The sequence below is a fragment of the Desmodus rotundus genome, chromosome 4, assembly GCF_022682495.2.
Source record: "Desmodus rotundus isolate HL8 chromosome 4, HLdesRot8A.1, whole genome shotgun sequence".
Lineage (NCBI taxonomy): Eukaryota > Metazoa > Chordata > Mammalia > Chiroptera > Phyllostomidae > Desmodus > Desmodus rotundus.
The window spans coordinates 157,687,322-157,707,845 of NC_071390.1; the positions used below are offsets into that span (position 1 = coordinate 157,687,322).

General features: G+C 37.6%; 1 protein-coding gene across 4 annotated transcripts in view; it reads left to right on the forward strand.

The window, feature by feature from the left end:
- The window catches only part of SMIM14 (small integral membrane protein 14), a 48,122-nt gene that overhangs the window by 19,605 nt on the left and 7,993 nt on the right, over positions 1-20,524 (forward strand). For all 4 annotated transcript variants that reach the window (XM_024573832.4, XM_045182658.2, XM_024573833.4 and 1 more), the window contains one exon: positions 16,781-16,829. In XM_024573832.4, the coding sequence (XP_024429600.2) occupies positions 16,781-16,829 (49 nt within the window). The remainder of the gene's footprint in view (positions 1-16,780; positions 16,830-20,524) is intronic.

The window sequence follows — 20,524 nt, forward strand, 5'->3', positions numbered from 1 at the left end:
AGTATAGGGCTGTCTGTGCGTTATACTTTTTTATGTACAAAAGGAGAAATTTGACCATTATGAACAATAAAGTGCAATAGTATTATCTCATATGTTATAACAACATTTTGTTGTTTTAAAATACTTTTGTATGGGGTATATTATTGGCCAGTTAATAAAGGCAAGTACAAACATTTGTTCAAATATTTGAATCACTGGTAATAAAAAAGCTTTCTGCCAACTTGGTGTCTGTATGTAGTGATCAGAAGGGTATTTCTTGTACATGATATTTACTTTAGAATCAGCATATACTAGGACTTAATGATCCTTAAAAATGCCTTAGAGGGAAAGCAATAAACTAAGAATTTATAAATTAAATCAGACTCTTGTGGGTACAGAAACATAATGGGAATGTCATGACTCTGATAACTTGATGTAAAAATAGATGGGTCTGAGGAAAGAATATTAAAAAAAAAATTTTCTCCTGCTTATTCTTGAAGTTAAAGAGCTGATATTTTTTATATCTAAATTCAGTCAAACATACAGCAAAATTTTTTCAAGTTACTGTGATAGTAGGAACAAAAAACAGACATAATTTAACTGGTAAATTTTCCCAGATCAGCTTTTAATAAGGGTTACTAACTCTTTTATTAGTATCGTATTTTTTATTTTTAACGTAGTATCATGCTTTTTTTCTATGAGCTCTGCTGCTTTGTTAGAGATGACTAAAATTAAGCCCTACTTTTTATGTTTTTCTGTACATTTCAATTCTCTTTACTTTAGTAGAGTGTCAAGAAAGCCATGTGTTAATGGGCACAGTAATTCATGCTTGATGGGACATTGTTTATAGCAATCCTGATTTGAAGTACTTTGTTGTTATGTGGGAATAGATTAAGAATCCTTTAAAAGTCCACGGTTTTCTAATCTGTGCCAGATATTTTCATAATAAATTACTGATGGGTAATCTACTCCTATATAAATATGTTGCTAACAGTATTGAGGATTCCAGAAGGCCGGAGAACTCATTTGATTTATTAAGGAAACTTGCTGATTAGGTTTGATATTTGAATTAAATTGTGCTTCATAGTTTTTTATTTTTTATTTTTCAATTACAGTTGACATACAATATTATATTAATTTCAATTGTACGCACCGATGATTAGACATTATATTAACTAAATGATCATCCTGATAAATCTTGTACTCATCTGATACCATACAGAGTTATTAGACTATTAATGACTATATTCCCTATGCTGTACTTTATACCTCCATGACTATTCTGTAACAACTAATATGTACTTCTTAATCCCTTCACCCTTTTCACCCATCCTCCCCACCCACTCCCATCTGGCCACCATCAAAATGTTCTCTGTACCTATGAGTCTCTTTCTGTTCTGCTTGTTTGTTTTTTGTTTTTAGATTCAATTGTTGACAGGCATATATTGCCATTTTATTGTTTAGTTTTTTAATCTTTTTTTTTTCTTCTTGTAGAAGACCCTTTAATATGTCATATGATACTGGTTTGATGGTGATGAACTCCTTTAGTTTTTCTTTTCTGGGAAGCTCTTTATATGTCCTTACTTTTTTTTTTTTTTAAGTATATTTTATAGATCATGCTATTACAGTTGTCCCATTTTTTTTTCTGCCCTTTATTCCCCTCTGCCCTGCACCACCCCTCCCCCCAGCATTCCCTCTTTTAGTCCATGTGGATGGGTCTTACATATAAGTTCTTTGGCTTCTCCACTTCCTATACTATTCTTAACCTCCCCATATTTTGTACCTACCATTTATGCTTCTTATTCCCTGTACCTTTTCTCCCATTCTCCCCCTCCCCGCTGATAACCCTCTATGTGATCTCCATTTCTGTTCCTGTTCTAGTTGTTTGCTTAGATTACAGGTGGCAAACACAAGGCCTGCGGGCTGAATGTGGCCCTCCACCTTATTTTATCCAGCCTAGCACCTTGTTTCTACCCAGCAGCAGTGCCAAGCTCTCACTTAACTGTTAAGGTAGTTACATTTATACAGTCTTAAAATTACATTTGGCCTTAGATTCTTTCTGTTTTTTTTTTTTTTTTTTTTAGGTTCAGTTGTTAATAGTTGTGAGTTTGTTGTCATTTTACTGTTCATTGTTTTGATCTTCTTTTTCTTAGATAAGTCCCTTTAACATTTCATATAATAAGGGCTTGGTAATGATGAACTCTTTTTAACTTGACCTTATCTGGGAAGCACTTTATCTCCCCTCCCATTCTAAATGATAGGTTTGCTAGGTAGAGTAATCTTGGATGTAGGTTCTTCCTTTCATGACTTTGAAAACTTCTTTCCAGCCTCTTCTTGCCCATAAGGGGGTTTTTTTTGGAGCAATCAGCTGATAGTCTTATGGGAACTCCTTTGTAGGGTAACTCTTTCTTGTTTCTCTTGCTGCTTTTAAGATTCTCTCCTTGTCTTTCATCTTGGGTAATGTAATTATGATGTGCCTTGGTATGTTCCTCCTTGGGTCCAACTTCTTTGGGACTCTCTGAGCTTCCTGGACTTCCTGGAAGTCTATTTCCTTTGCCAGATTGGGGAAGTTCTCCTTCATTATTTGTTCAATTTCAATTTCTTTCTGTTCCTCTTCTCCTGGCACCACTATGACTCAGATGTTGGAACATGTAAAGTTGTCCCAGAGGTTCCTAAGCCTCTCCTCATTTTTTTGAATTCTTGTTACTTCATTCTGTTCTGGTTGAATGTTTATTTCTTCCTTCTGGTCCAGATCATTAATTTGAGTCCCAGTTTCTTTCTCTTCACTGTTGGTTCCCTGTATATTTTCCTTTACTTCACTTTGCAGAGCCTTCACCTTTTCCTCTATTTTGTGATCATACTCAACCATTTCTGCGAGCATCCTGATTGCCAGTGTTTTGAACTGTGCATCTGCTATCTCCTCGTTGCTTAATTCTATTTTTGGAGTTTTGATCTGTTCTTTCATTGGAGCTGTATTTCTTTGTCTCAGCGCCCCTGTTATGTTGTAAGGGGCAGAGCCTTAGGTATTTGCCAGGGAGGGGCAACCCATGTTGCTTTGTTGTGACAGTGTATGTGGGGGAGGGGTCTGAGAGGAAACAAGGCTGCTTGCTTGGCTCTTGCCCTGCTTTCAGCCACTTCCTTTGCTACCCCCAAGCAAATTGGATCTTTTTGGTGATGATTCCCAGGTAGAGTAGGCGAGTTTGTGTACATTCTGTGACCCTTTGGATCTCTCCAGCGAACTCTCCTGTGAGGTTGGAAGTTTCTCTTGCCACCACAACCACCACAGGTTTTTACAGCCGGAGGTTTTGAGGCTTTCTTTTCCTGTGCTGGAATCCTGGGTTGTGTGGTCTGTCTCACTCCCCAATTGTTCCTCCTGGTTTACCTGCACGTAAAAGTGGGACCACCCAGTCTGCCAGATGCCACCTTGCCCACCCTGGTCTGCTGCCTTTCCCTTTGTTCTCTCCACCCTATCTGCTCATCTCCACTCCTCCTACCAGTCTGAATGAATGTTTTTTCATTAACTCCTTGGTTGTCAGACCTCTGTACAGTTCAATTTTCTTACAGTTGTGGTTATTTTTTGTTTTTAAATTTGTTGCTGTCCGTCTTGGTTGTGTGAGAGGCAAACTGTATCTACCTATGCCTCTGTTTTGGCCAGAAGTCTGTCCTTCCATTCTAAATGACATCTTTGCTGGGTAGAGCAATCTTGGCTGTAGATTCCTGCTTTTCTTCACTTTGAATATTTCTCACCACTCCCTACTGGCTTGCAAAGTTTCTGTTGAGAAATCAGCTGACAGTTTTATGGGAGCTCCCTTGTAGGTAACTTAACTGCTTTTCTCTTGCTGCTTTTAAGATTCTCTCTTTGTCTTTAACATACTTCACTTTAATTATGGTGTGTCTTGGTGTGGGTTTATCTCATTTGGGACTCCGTGCTTTCTGGATTTGTGTGTCTATTCCCTTCACCAGGTTGTAGAAGTTTTCTATCATTTTTTCACATAGGTTTTCAATTTCTTGCTCTCTCTTTTCTCCTTCTGGTGCCCCCATGATGTGAATGTTGATACTCTTGAAATTGTCCCTGAGGCTTCTTACATTATCTCCATTTTTTTTAATTCTTTTTTTTTCTTGTATTCCAAATCACTAATTTGATTCTCAAGTCAAAATCTACAGTTGATTCCCTGTAATGTATTTTTTATTTCAGTTAGTGTGTCCTTCATTTGTTTTTTAAAAATACATTTTTTTAAATTTATTTTTTAGAGAGCGGGGAGGGAGGGAGAAAAACATCAATGTGTGGTTGCCTCTCATGCGCCCCATACTGGAGACCTGGCCGGAAACCCAGATGTGCCCTGACTGGCAATTGAACCAATGACTAACCCCTTAGTTCATAGACCAGCGCTCAATCCCCGGAGCCACACCAGCCAGGGCTATATCCTTCATTTCTGACTGGTTCTTTTTTTTTTTTTTTTTTATGATTTCTATGTCCTTTTTCATTCTGTTGAAGTTCTAAGCTCCTTGAGCATCCTTTTAGCATTGTTTTGAACTTGGCATCTGGTAGTTTGCCTGCCTTCATTTCATTTATTTCTTTTTCTGGAGTTTTGTTCTGTTCTTTTATTTGGGATCTGTTTCTTTGTGTCCATATTTTGGTTGCTTCCCTTTGTTTGTCTCTATGTATTAGGTAGAGCTGCTATCTTCTGGACTTGGTAGAGTGCCTTTGTGTAGTAGGTGTCCTGTAGAGCCCAGTGGTGCAGCCTTCCCAGTTACCCTAGCTGGGTGCTCCGTATGTGCCCCTGTGTGGGCTGTGCACACTGTCCTATTGTAGTTGAGCCTTGATTGCTCTTGGCATCACTGGGAGGAATTGACCCCCAGGCTGATCTGCTTGGAGGACTGGCTGATTGGCTTGGAGGACTGGCTACAAATACAGCAGAGGAGCTGCTCTGCGGGAGGTGACCCTATGGAGCAGGACTTGCTTCAGTGAGGCTTGGTGCTTTATGATTTTTATATCATGCATATTTTTCTTTTAGTTAAATTCATAATCAAGCAGCTTTATTGGGCCATATGTATTCTTGATATTTAAGCTATTTCTAAGCATTTGTACTGAAAAAGTGTCATTTGAAATAGTGTCTCTAAATTCAGACATTATTAAAGTTTTATGTATAATACTGTTTACTATAGCATTTATTCATGGTAGTAAAAGTTTATAAACAACCTAATTGCCTACCAGCAGGGTAGTGATTATATCATGGCATTCATATGTAGAATCTTACACAGATGTTTAAAATAATTATCCCTTAAGAATATTTAATAACATGGGAGAAATACATACATAATATAAAATTTTAAAAGGAGGATATAAAAATGGCATTTAGTATGTTCTTGCTTTTGTACTGTACACACACACACATATCTCATATATATGTGCACAGGAGAAAAGACTAGAAGAAAATGCTGTATTTTGCCGTGTATAATATGCACTTTTTTGCTCAAATTTTTGAGGAAAAAATATGGGTGTGCATTTTCATGGGTAGTACCTGAAGAACCTTGTATCTGTTCTTGTGTTTTGTAATTGTTGCATAAAATTTCTTATACCATAATATGTTAAAAAATAAATGCTAAAATTCCTTTGTAATACAAAAAACAAGTATCTATATGTAAATAAATAAATAAAATGTTGAATTAAAAAATTAAAACGAAAGATTTTTTGAAAGTTTGGGCCAAAAACGTGGGTGCACATTAAACACAGCAAAATACAGTATATCAAAATGTTAATAGTGGTTCTCTGGATTGTAGAATTTGGGGTGAGAATTCTCTCTCGTTGATCCCTGTATTTTATGTGGTAATATATCTTACAATCAGAGAAAGGTTATTTAATAAAAAGTATCAATTTTTTAATTTAAATGTAATCAGCACTTTTTTATAATATACAGGTTTTTCTACCTGTCATGCATCCATTTGTTTTTACTCTTTGTACTTCAGAGGACCTTTCTTCTCACTACCTGTTATGTTATTACAGTGTGAAAACTCTAAACTCACTTCCTATCCTATACTTTAAAAACAGTTTATCTGGGGGTATAATTTTTCTCTGTTAGTCATAACTATCAGAATTTAGATGCCTGTGTGCTCAGGAAACCCTTAGATGTAGTAATGTCATCTTATAGTATGATGACAGAACAGAGTTTTATTCTCACTTTTTTAAAAGTGGACTTCATTCATCCTTATGATAGAGTAACATCTCATTAATTTCAAGTACTAATTTGGAATTTTTGTTATTTTTGTCCTCATGTAATTGGGTTTCCTTATAAGTTAGAATATTATTGATTCTTGAGGATTTAAAATGCTTAGTAGCAAGTAGAAACTTGGGTCGACATGAGGAATTTAATGAATATTTATAGTTAGATCATTAGTTATATGCTGGGCTACAGTTTATTTTTGCCTATTCTGTGGAAATATATGGACTTTACCAAGGGATGTATTCAGCCTAGGAATAGTTAAGATTTTACCATTAGTTCCTTTTCATTTTAATGAAGTCATTCACAATTTAAAACTAACTTGTTTCCTGACTTAGTAGTGGTATTAGTTAAGGTTCTTCATTATACGTAATAGAAGTTCTGGCTGATTTAAACAGAAAAGGACATATTAAAAGGATATTTTGTGGCTCACATGCGAGAACTTGGCATGGACATTGAATAAGATCAAAGGGAGGCCAAGTGCCCAAACAAGAGCCCAGTCACAATGCTGAGGCTCCTCGATTCCAGACTTTTGTATACTTGATGGTGATGCGACATCTCCATTCGGGTAGCTAGTCGACATCTTACACTTGAGTTGTGCGTAGCTGAACTTCTTGTCCCCAAGCTTACACTGTTCTGTCTTCTCTAATCACTCTATTATTCTAGTTGCTCAGGTAACAAATTTTGGGTAATTTTTTCCTCTGTTCTTTCAACCCCATAGTTAATGCAGAAACAAATTCTTTTAGCTCAAAACATATCCAGAATCCAGCCATTTCTCATACCTCCAATGCAACATCCTGATCTAATCTATAATTATCTTTTGCCTGGGTTATCGAATTAGCCTCTTATAAGTCTCCTCCTGCCATGTTCCACACCCCTCACGTTTAGTCTCACTACAGTAGCCAAAGTGATCTATGTTTGATTAGCCAAGAAATGATCCTCTTTTACCCAAAATCCTACAGTAGCTACCCATAACACTCAAAGTGAAAACACAAAGTTTATGTGGTCTTAGATAATCTGTCCCCCCTCTACCCCACTCTTTCCCTTTGCTCCCTTTACTATAACAAGTCTGGCCTTCTTGCTGTTCCTGGAAAATACAGGTCATATACAAAAGATGAAGAGTCTAAAGACTAGACTTTTCAACAGGAAAACTGGAAGGCATTGGCACAATGACTTTAAATTCGGAAGGGGAATTATTACCAAGCCAGCATTCTGTATCCAACCAATCAGTCAAGTAGGAGGTCTTTAGTAATTGTTCTTTAAAAATTTATTTCATGTATCCTTTCTTAGATAGTTGCTAAACAATGAACTATTTTTCATCAAAATGAGGGCATAAGTCAAGAAAGAAGACTAAGATTTGAAGTATAAAAAAACAGAGATTCAGGCCATGAGAGATGCAAGAGTAACTTCTAGGGTAACAGTGAAGGGAGGGCCCATGGTGATCGCAGTGCCAGGACTACAAGGTCAGGGTAATGGTGAGGGGAGGGCCCATGGTGATCGCTGTGCCAGGACTACAAGATAGCTGGTTTGGTTGGGAGTGTGTCACTAGGCTGTAGGAGAGACTTTTTCAGAAAGATGAATTGGTACAATACCTGATGACTCTAGATATCTTGTGATCTATATAACTGAAAACAAGTTGTGAAAAGTCATGTAAAACCAAGTATATGAAAAAAAAGAAAAGAAAAATATTAGCTTTAAGGAAACATAGACATAGTACAGAAACAAAAAAGCCCCTGGTAGGTGTGGCTCAGTTGGTTGGAGCGTCGTCCTGTAAACAAAAGGTTGCAGGTTTGATTCCCAGTCAGAGCACATGCCGAGGTTGTGGGTTCAGTCCTGGTTGGGGGGCCCTGTACGAGAAGCACCTGATTGATGTTTCTGTCTCACATCAATGTTTCTGTCCCTCTCTCTCTCTCCCTCCCTTCCCCCTCTCTAAAATCAAAAAAGCAAAGGAAAAAAAGCATGTTGTACTACATGGCTTGACTGTGAAGAGCATTTACATAGTCATAATAATGTTAAAAATGACTTTCGAACTAAATAAGTTAATAATAGTTATTACTTTACTCTAACAATTACTATTATTATTAAATTAGTAACTATTATTAAGAGATGGGAAGAGGATACATGTGCTGTGGGGTCAGGAAAAGAGAGAACTTGATCTTCATATTCTACACTGGTGAATCAATGGAGACAGATTAAATTAATAACTGAAAAATCAAGCAGTAGCAGTAATGCATATATATGTTATATATATAAAATCATGGAAGTAAATACTAAAATAAGCAGCTTAAAGTTGAAAGTAGTCACCTCTTTTCAGGGGGAAATAGGAAAGGAAGAGCAACTGCATTTTGGGGGAACAAACTTACAGAAGTGTTTAAATTGTGTACACGAACAACTAATAAAAATTAAAGCAACAAAAAGCAAAATCCTTCCAAGTTAGGCAGTACAAAAAGAAGATGTGAATCTTTTGGATAGCTGGATCTGCTATATATTTTTCCCCCTTTATGGAATACAAGGTGACTGGCTGAGGCCTTTGTTATGCTAAAACCAGGCTTACTGCTTTCTAAGAACAGTGAAATACTGATGGGGAGGGCTCTTTCCCCAAACCTCTGTAGTGGATGTAAAGTAGGAAGGAAAGAATGCCTGTTACAGGAATGAAATGTACTATATATAAAGCCTTAGAATGAAGCCTTCCCTGCTTTGAACATTAAGAGGTTCTCTAACCTGCTTGCATGCTTCCTTGATAAGGGAAGTGCATACCCTACTTGTTCACTGATCTTGTCCTTTATTAATAAATATGAACAGAAAAACAGGCAAAGTGGTTGAAGAAAGTAAGTGGACCACCATGTGATTTGGCACAGCTACATTAGAAGAGAAGATGAAATAGGTTATACTGCCATATTAGAAGAGACAGATCGGAGTTTTTAAATGCTTGTGCATGAGGGAGACAGACAGAGAACAAAATATCTTAGATAAATTATAAAGCAGTTGGGAAAAGCTGTCCCCAAAGAATGTGATATTCTAAATTTCAGACAAAATATAATTTGAAGCCAAAACAATTAAACGTAACACAAGAATTTTATCGACCTCCCCCCCCAAAAAAAAGAAAGAAAGAAAGAAAATCCATCAACAAGGTATAAACCTTTATGTCCTGAACAACAGAGAATTGAAAACCTACTAGAAATAAAAGAAGCAGCGTTTTGGAAGTACCTGAGAAATGCTAGTGAAAGCCATACAGATGCCTTTGAAGGTTAGAGAGAGGGGTGTGTAGGTCAGTGTGTTTGTAAATGCATAGAAGAGATTCCAAGGGATATACCTCAGACTCATAACAATAACATTGGGGAGAGTTTGAAGGGAGCTAAGGCACTGTTCTAAGCCCATAGAAAGCATCTGATGTAGCTTTGCCTTTCACACATGAGGAAACCCAGATAACAGAGGTTACGTCACTGTTCCCAGGTGTTGGAGCTGACTGGAGTGTGGCAGGGGACGTTCAACCCTGACAGTTTAGCTCCAGGCTCTGCCCTGTTTCTTTGTACTGTGTTCTGCTCCACTGCCTGTTAATCTCCTTCAGGCACCTTAAAAAGCCCTGTATTTGAAATCTAGGGGGCGGTAGAGGGAGAGGAGAAGGCAGCAGGAGACTCTTCACTGTATTTTTATATTTTAAAACTATGTGGATACATTATCTATTAATTTAAAAGCAATTTTAAATTTAATTAATTTAAAAACAAAACATACGCATCTTCAAAAGTATTAGTCATATATAACTAATGTATATAACTAATATACGTAACTGTAATATATAACTGTACTTCAAAAAGCAGTACAGTTATATACAAAAATTTGTAATTACAGACTTTTCCACTGGAGAATAAAATTTTTGAATGTACTGTTGCATGATTTGAAAAGAAAGTACTATATTCTACAATGTTTAGCTTTTCAGTAATTCTAATATGACTTTATTCTCTTCTTTCATTTCTTTGATTTCTAAACTGGTAGAATTTTTTCTCATCAGAATGCAAAATATGTAAAAAATATGTAAAAATTTATGTATTTTTATATTCTCATCAGAATATAAAGATACATAAATTTGAATGTCTCCTAAGGCTTAATGATACAGTAGCAATTCAAACTCGTTACTACTACTTCATCTGCACTTATGTATGTTTTGATTATATACTGCTGAGCTGTAGCAGTACAAAGAATATAAATCTGATTTTCATTTATTTTATTCTCTATCTGCAGTATGGACTTTAATGTAAATGATCCTATCTCTGACTATATTATTATAGAAGTGTTTAAAAATGATACGTTATAAACGGTGTTTAAGTTCAAGTTTGAAAGCACTGTGGTAAAAGAATACCCATTTTGGGGTGCTCGTGACAGAGCTTTACTTACTCTTTTGGCAAGTCTCCTTCCTATGATTTAATTACATTATTGAGTTACACAAGTTCTAGACTGTTCTTAATGAATGGACTTGTATTTTGCCAGCTGCATATATGTTTCTGTTTGTCTCAGGAATGTTCAGAAACATTAAAAGTGGAGATACCTCACTTTTTTCCTGACTTTTTTGTATCCTAGTCTGATACTCTAATTAGAGCTTTAAATACTGCCTAGTAGGACTGAGTGAGGTAGATAGGAAAATACAGTTAAGTTTTTGCAATTAAAATTAGGTATCTTTATCATGTTACATATAATTCTGTTTTATTAACTTAATATGGGAATATGCCCAGTGATAAATAAGGATACTTAGTGACGTTGTAGACTACTTCTACATATGTAGAAAGATGACAACACAAACCATAATCTGATTATAAATCATTCTTTATGTTGTCTAGTATTTTTGTGCCCCCTCTGAAGTTAGTATTTTTTTTAAAGAAGTATTTATAATTACTGTATCTAGTTTCATTTTGTCCTGTTTTAAACAACTCATTTCCTTACAACCATAAAAACTGCCTGGATACGGGTCTTTGTTTCCATCCCCATTGCAGCCATTTGCAGAATTATTCTGGCTTCACCCTTTTCTGCGCCCTTGCCGTCCCCTTCTTCTCCTCTTGTTTTCCTTGACTGGCTGTCTCTTGGTATATGGTTTCTTGTACAATGATAGGAGTTCCAGAAAGAGAACAGATGGATTTAGAAATCTGACCTTGAATTAGGCTCTGTTTTTTCTATTCTATGTTGTAACTTAAGATTTGGAATGCAGATAATCCTCTTTTGTTGGTTTTTTTGAGCTCTATATTTCAGTTCTAATCTAAACAGTGTAATCTAAACTACATCTTTAATTTACTTAAATTTCATTCCATATTAAAGTACTATACGCATGTGATCTGGGAGATCCATGGGGAGATTCCTTTATATGGCCCAAAGGCCCTGCAAATGGTGACTAATGTTTACTGTATTTAAATAAGTCATGTTAAGACCTGTTGGCTTTTACCTGGAAGAAAAGTGTGGACCTGATAAGTTTTCTTTTTCTGTTTTAAGTTAAATTTTATTTTTTATTATATTTTTTCCATGAAAAGTTTCTTAAACCTTTCTACCCAGCAAATACTTGATATAGCAAATATATCTACTAGTATATTTGCTATTTACTTATTTTAGTTTTTGTAAAACATAAGTATTGTTATAAATAATACATGAATATGTTCTCTCAAAAACAACCCACACATTAAAAGTAAGACTAAACTTTGTGTCACTTCTCCAAATATGGCTTATTCCTTACTTCTCTAGATGAATTTGGTATACATCTTCCCAGATCTTTTTAACAGGTATATATTTACATACTATGGTGTGTGTATAATATACCATGTATGATAACAATATTCAATAATAATATTTAGCGTTTTCCATTGTTGCTACAAAGCCTTTATTTTTATTTTAAAGATTTTTATTTATTTATTTTTAGAGAGGGAGCGGGAGGGAGAGAAACTCAACGTGAGATAGAAACATCAGTCACTTGCCTCTTGCATGCATCCTGACTAGGGATTGAACCCTCAACCTAGACCTGTGCCCCCGACAGGGAATGACCAGCGATCTCTCACTTTATGGGATGACACCCAACCAACCGAGCCACACCAGTCAGGGCACTACAAGGCCTTTTTAATCATATGATCATCTTTTGGGCTTTATTTCAGTCAATAAAGAAAACTTTATTGGACTTCTTTCTTTCAAATTTTAATGTTTTTTTTTTTAAGATACTTATTTTCAGAGAGAGGGGAAGGTAGGGAGAAAGAGAGGGAGAGAAACACTGAAGTGCGAGAGAGAACATCACTCAGTTGCCTCTCACACGCCCCCAACTGGGGACCTGGCCCACAACCCAGGAATGTGTGCTGACAGGGAATTGAACCAGTAACCTTTTGGTTCACAGGCTAGCAATCAGTCCACTGAGCCACACCAGCCAGGGCAAATCTTAATGTTTTTTCTCACTATCATCCAGGCACTTAAAGACTAGATAGTCCTCCCTGTGGTTGACTTTGCTTTATTTAAAAGAAAAAAAAAAACTATTGCATGTCCTCATGGCATAAAATTCAAGCAGTACTAAATGTAGGAAGGGAAAAGCAAAATCTCTCTGTATTCCCCAACTCCTTATTGCCACTTTACTCAATACGAACTATTAACAGTTTCTTCTATGTTGTTTCAGTTATTATGGATGTATGAAAAATGAGCCCCAAACTAAGTGGCATGAAACTACCTTTTATTAAGCTGACAAACTATGTGTCTGGAGTTCATACAGAGACAGTAGAGCACTGTCTGCTGTACAGTGTCTGGATTCTTAGCTGGAAGACTCAGGCTGGGAGCAGGAAACATCTGGAGGCTTTTGCTCACTATCTGCCAGTTGATGCTGATGGGTGGCTGATACCCTATCTAGTACTGTCAGCAAGAATACCTACATATGGTCTTTTCAAGTTACTGCTTGACGTCATCACAGCATTGTGGCTTGCTTCCAAGGGGGAACATCCATCCCAAGAGAGGATGGGGGAGGGAGGGAGAGAACCGGGCGGCAACTGGACACTTTTTATGATGTAGTCTAAGAAGTTGCATATATACCACACTTCTGCTGAACTCTTGGTTATAGCAGTCACAAGCCTGCTCTCAGGTTCAAGAGCAGGGGGAAAGACTTCATCTCTTAATAGGGAATGGCAAGATTTTAGAAGATTGTGATTGGTAATAGTGCTCTGGCTCTTTTTCGAAGAAGAGAGGGTGAGAGAACATCCTGGGGTATCTTTTATTTTTTTTTTAAGATTTTATTTATTTATTTTAGAGAGATGGGAAGGGAGGGAGAAAGAGAGGGAGAGAAACAGCGATGTGCAAGAGATACATCAATCGGTTAGGGGGACCTGGCCCACAACCCAGGCATGTGCCCTGACTGGGAATCGAACTGGCAACCCTTTGCATTGCAGGCCAACATTCAACCACTGAGCCACACCAGCCAGGGCTAAATGAACACTTTTATATAGCTACACAAAAATACTTGTTTTTTTCTCTTATACCATGGGTATTTACTTGGTGTCTTTTACAGGTGCTGTTATTAGCAGTGATCAGTGATCAAAGGGCCAGATAGTAAATATTCTAGGCTTGGAATCTGTATGGCAGCTAACTACTCAACTCAACTATTGTAGTGAAAGCAGCCATAGACAATGTGTAAATGAATAGGTATGGCTCTATTTCAGTAAAAGTATAAAAATTGGTCTGCAGCCTTACAGATTGTAATTTGGTGACCCCTGCTGTGTACCACAAACCCACTCCAAGGGTGTGGGGTGAGACCCAGACCTGGATTGCCATGGAGGAGGAAGAAAAAGCACAGTGAGCATCTGGTAGACTCACGCTGGCAAGGAAGATGGGACTGGTGGAGGCATTAGGAAGGAGCTTGGAGCTCCATGGACGCAGATTTGTGAGGAAATGGATATATAAAGATTTTGGAGCTTTTCACATGCAAATCATGTTATTTATCAATATTTTTGAGCTACAAATAGCCAGCAAGTCAGATCTCAAGACAGGGCAGCAATTCAAATAGAGCTATAGTCAAAAGACAAGGCTGGCGTTTGAGTTACAAATATACAATGAACTGATAATTTTTTGGTCATTTAGATATCAGGTATAGACTTGGGGATATGCTATGTCATTGCTAAAGGTTTAAACCCAGCATAATCAATTGAGTAGGAAAGTTATTTTGACTCCTTATTTGATACCTTAAGTGAATAGATAGTTCTTCAATCCAAGGACCTTTTTACCTAAAATATCTCTTTTTGTTTTACATTCTCTACAATGCTACTTGGATGTGGAGGAGTAATGGGGAAAGATATATATGCCTGCAAAAATACAAGGACATCTCTGGAGAGATTCACATACACAGAAAAACAACAAACTTGGGCGGTGGGGAGGTTGAAGGACAGCACAGGAGATTTACCTTGCACAGGCTCTCCTTTTGTATTTTTGAATTTTGGACTGTGTATACATATCACTTAGTGGGGAAAGGCAAACAAAACTTTAACAAAATATATTCAAATTAAGAGGTTCATTTGGTCTGTTTTGTGACCAAAGGTCTATAAGGTTTTTTTTAATTTCTGTAGAATGTGTATGTTTTTACATATTATTAACTAGTCAGCATGCTGTGCATTACATCTCCATGACTTAGTCATTGTATAACTGAAAATTTGTACCTTTGGACCTCTTTTGCCCATTTTTCCCACTCTACCCTTAACCCTCACCCCCGCCCCCCCAACCTTCCCACCTCAGGCAAGCATCAACCTGTATCTATGAGCTTGGGTTTTTATTTTTTGATTCTACATATATAAGTGAGATCATGCAGCATGTGTGATTTGTTTCACTTACAATGCCTTCAAGGCCCATCTAATGTGGTTGCTAGTGGCAAGATTTCATTCTTTTTATGGCTGAGTAATATTCCATTGTATGCTCGTGTCTGTATCTTATCTTTACCCATTCATCTTTCAGTGGATACCTAGGTTGCTTTCATATATTGGCTATTGTAAATAAGGCTGCAATGACATAATCCTGCAATGGGATGCATGTGTTTTTTCGAATGAGTGTTTTTGTTTTCTTTGGATAAATACCCACAAGTGGGATTGCTGAATCATAGAGTAGTTATATTTTTAATTTTGTTAAGCAACCGCCATACTGTTTTCCACAGTGGCTACACCAATTTACAGTCCCACCAACAGTGTACAAGGGTCCCCTTTTTTCCATCTTCACCAACACTTGTTATTTTTTGTCTTTTTAATAATACCCATAGAATATATAATTTTAAGTTTTTGGATTGATTCCTTTCATATTTACAAGGCATTAAGATATATAGCATAGTTTTACATTAAGAGCTGTTTTCACATTCTAATTCAATAGGATTGCATTTAGTGGTATACACCAAAACAAGGTAGATCATCTTGGAGAACAGTTTACAAAATGATTTATTTAGTTGCTAGTTTCAAAATTAGATGAGGTCATAATTAGTGTGGCACAGTAATAATAGCTAACATTTCTTAGGTTGTTACTACAGTTCACATGAATTATCTGTTTTAATCCTCACAAGCACTCAGATATAGGTAATATTATCCCCATTTTACCAGATGAGGAAGCTAAGGCTTAGAGGTGTTAAAGAATTTGCCTGAGGTCTTGAAACTTTAGGAAGTTGCAGAACCAGACTTTAAAGCAAAATCTGTCTTCCTTCGGAGCCCAGGCTTAACCAGCTAAGCAAGATTGCTCTCTAGTTGCCTCCCCAAACAATTGCAAGTTAGGAGTTACCGCTTTAATGGAGAGAGGGTGTCAGTATGAAGTAATGAGGCCAAACTGAAAAGTTGCATGCTCTTCATTCTCTTTATTGTGCAGTCATCTGTATGTTAAGACTTATGAAATTATCATTTCTGAACATCGAAAAAGATCTCAGCATTGGCTGAACATACATAAAAGAGTGATGTATGTTTATTGATAGGTTTTTTTCTTTTGAATTTTCTTTTTAAAATGATAATCACATGGTTCCAAAATTAGATTATATAAAAAAATAGACATTGAAAACTTGAACTCCCATCTCTTCCAGAGCCTACTCTATCTACTCCATTCTTCCCTCAACCCCTATGCTAATTTGTTTTTGTTTCTTGTTTACCCAACTACTGTTTACACAGAAATGAACAAAAAGAAAAAATACATATGTTCCTCTCTTTCAAAGGTGTAGTTTTTACAAACAGAATCTTTTTATCTCTCCCTGCTTCAGTTTTCAATGAGAAAAAAATTCTTATTACTCTCTTCCTAGTAGCTCTTCTCTATAGTGTTGTACTTTTCTTTTGGGAAGGCTAATAACGTGGGAGCAGGAGTTCCTGTCACAGGTAATTAAAACAAAAATTCATTAATTTAAATAGGTGAATTGCAGTAGATCACAGTATATTTGAAAGTTATTGTAAGTAGGAAAAATCCCCCCAAAATAAACAGCCCCTCAATGTTTTCTGTGTTTGTATCTGATTTTGAAGGTATGATATACACTGTGGTAGCATTCATTAAAAAACAAAACATGATCTTTCTAATGAATAGTATCCATTTTTGGTTGAGTCCAATGACTAACTTTCCTTTCTTCTTATTCATTGTAGTTGAGGCAGTCCCAGTCCTACTGCACAGACACAGAATGTCTTCAGGAATGTAAGTAACGATGGGACAGGAGGAGGCTCGGCATTGAGGGCAGAATTAGAGGCTAGCCCTGACTGGTGTAGCTCAGTGGGTTGGGCGTTATACTGCAAACCAAAAGGTCGCTGGTTTGAGACCCAGTTAGGGCACATGTCTGGGTTGCTGGCCAGGTCCCTGGTTGGGGGCGTGCATTGTTTCTCTGGCACATCAATGTTTCTTTTCCTCTCTCTCCTTCCCTGCCCTTCTCTCTAACAATAAATTTAAAATCTTAAAAAAAAAAAGAATTAGAGGCCAGATAACTGTGAATATTTCCCAGAAATTATTCTTACAGGTTGCCATTTAAGGAAATGGTCCTCAGTGATGTATTTCCTACTTAGATACTTAATTATTAACTGAAAAAAAATTTTTTTTTCCTGCTTCAGAAACAAACTGTTCATTGAAGATAATTATAAAAACTAGAGAGAGAGAAAAAAGGAAAAACTTGCAGAATACTATAAGATAACCACTGTTGACTAACTTGGTATAAACACATCCAGACCTTTTTCTTGGCAAATATGCGTGTGATGGCCCTTGTGGCCGATTGAACTGGAACGTTGAGGCTGCTAGCACAAACCCTTGCTCTTTCCTTGGCATCTGTTTTCATCCATTGGTAGCTCTGAGAACTACTGAGTAAAGGAAGAGGGCATTCTTTCCCAAGGTTTGGAAGCTCTGGGAACCCGTGGAGTCATTCCTTTAGCTCTGACATTAGCATTCTCAAGAATGGGCAACAGGGAGGTTTCTCTGTGTGTGGCTTTGCGCTCAGTGGTGGTAGTAAAGTGAGAATCAGAGCAGGAAGACTTGGTGGCCACTATGTCAGGCACCTTTTTTCAGGACAGAAATAACTTGAGGGATACTTGGGGGAACTAAGTAACATTTAAGCCATTCCAGTCTTGTGCCGTAACTAAACTGTTAAAGAATGGAAGTGTGACATTCACAGGGTATTACAGTGGAGCTGGCACAATCAGATTTCATAGACACTTACACAGATTGGATTGTTTTGTGTGTTTTGTTTTTCACTACAGCATGATGAATATGTCAGTGTATATTTATCTTAAAAATATTTACTGACTACATAATATCCATTATGGGGATGCACCAGTGTTTAAACGATTCCCTTTTGTTGGACTCTTAGGTGGTTGATACATTTTTTGCTCATATAAGCAATACTTAAACATCCTTTGTATGTACATTTTAGGGCTTTTGACATAATGCTAAATTGCATCTATTTACAGGCTAGGTGGTTTATATTTAAAATCTCTGAAGCTGAGCTCTACTTTATTATATATATGAAACTAAAATCACAGTAAGGGACCATTATAAAAGGGCTTGTTACTGCATTATTAATTGTTATTGCAGTGTGAACTGGGTGTCCAATAAAATTCTGTAAATATAACAGAGAAATGGGAGCTGGTACAGTGCCTTGTCCAAAGTAGGAATTTTGTTGAAACATAGTCCATTGGTACAACAGGATAATTACTGATAATTTTATGACTCTGGACAAGAAGGTGATGGCACTGTGCAGGTGTTGTGTTAAGCTGTTAGGATGATGGATGGTGGTTCTCCCACTTCACGGTCCTTTATGTTGCTTATTCAGTAGCATTTATTAATCTGTAATGTGTCCTCTGACAAGCAACTCAATTTTTTGAGTCAGCAGCTAAAGCTAAAACTTGTTCATGTACTTGAAAATAGTCTTACTGAACTTACAGGAAAACTAGTGTTTATTATATTGTGATACTTGTGACCCTTGATCCAGCTCCACCTGTAAACGGATATGCTCTTGATTTCTGAGTGAAATTTCACTTCCTTATTTAAATATAAAGGTGAACTTTAGACCTTGGATATTAATTTAGTCATATTGTTACAGAACAGACTTGGGGGATGGGGGGGATGAACGATATACTATTACCAAGTGGACACCCCCCTTCTCTTGGGGTCCCCCTGTACTAGGTTCACCTTGCCCACCACCGGGGAATTTATAGCTCTCAATGTCAGAGATTGGTGAAAAGGAGAGGAATTATTTATTCAAAAGTTATATAGACTTAAGAGTAATGACTTAATATGTTAATTAAGATCCCAATGTCCCTTAAAACACCCAGAAACACACACAGTCCTTCCTTCCCCCCTTTTCCCAGTCAGGGGTATCATATCTTGGGAAAAGAAATAGAAGTCTGTGGCTCAGGTAGCCCCTCGTTCTTCCCAGTAATCCGTGCTGGGCTGGCAGGCCTCCCTCGGTTCCCAGCATTGTCAGCTGTGTCACTGTCACGATCTCCAGTTCTTAATCTAAACCCACGTGGCACCTTCTCATGGCCCACCAGCAAGAGTCCTTTCACCCCTTTCCTTCCTGCAACATCTCTCCTGCATTCTTCCAAACTGCTAAGAGAGAGCTCTGTATTGCTGCTACATCTTGCTTCCCAGATTCCTAAGCTGCATGGCAAAGGGAACACCCAAAGCTGCCTGGTTCTGAGTCTCACCAAAACTGTGTGGTCCCCCCTTTCTTGCCAAAGCCACATGGTCCGTTCTTTCTCTTGCCAAAGTCACGTGGTCCCAACCTCGAATGGCTGCTGTGCATGGGTTTAAATACTAGTGCCAATCTTCCCCTGCAATCCCATTTCCGACTCTTCCTGCAATTGGCTACTCCTGCCAGCATTCCCATATTTTTCCAGCTTTCTGGGCTGCCATAGTAAGTCTGGACAGGCGTGACCCCGTGGGCTCCAAGCCCTCACGCAGGCACTGTAATCAGGGGGAGTTGCGTCCCAGTTACTTCCTGGGTGGAAGTCACTCCCATGTCCCTAGCTCAAAGCATGGCCACAGCTATTTTAACATATCCATGAAACCAGTGAAAAGTTATAGATATGTTAAATGACATGTCTGAGGTTAGTTACAAAACTTGCTATGCAGAACAACTCTCAATGGCCCTGCTCCATGTGTTCCTTCCCCCAGTTCAGACTTGTGGGGGTGAGGACATCCTATATATATATATATTTTTTAAATATTTCCTGGACCCAATTACAAATTCCTATTTGGGGGCCTCCTGGCTGCATTCTGTCAACAATATTGGCCAGTTTTTCCCAGCAGTTCTTATAACATTTGTTGGAAATGCTTTCTGAGAGCCATAGTTTTTAATGGTTTAAGCAGTTGTTTCCTCTGGGTAATAGCATCACTTTTCTATATATTCTAAATTTTCTCTAGTGATTTCATGCTGTTTTCATAAATATTAATCAGGGGTTCCCATGACCCCCTCCTCTGGTTCAGTAATTTGGTAAAATGGCTCACAGAACAGGGGAAGATAATTAACTTACTCTCACTAGTTTATTACAAAGGATACAATTCAGGAGCAGCCATGCAGAGGGCGAGGTAGTGGGAAGAGGAGTAGAGCTCCTCTGTCTTCTTTTGATGTGTCATTCTCCTAGCACATTGATGTGTTCACCAGCCAGGAAACTCTTTGAACCCCCAGAGATTTAGAGATTTTTTGGAGGTTCCATTTATTATGTAGGCATAGATGATTAAATCATTGGCCATTGGTGATTAACTTGATCTCCAGCCCCTCTCCTGTCCCTGGAAGTCAGGGAGTGGAGCTGAAAGTTCCAGCCCTCTAATCACATGGTCATACTCTGGCAGCCAGCCCCCATTTTGAAGCTCTGTGGGGCCCACCAAGACTCACCTAATTAGAA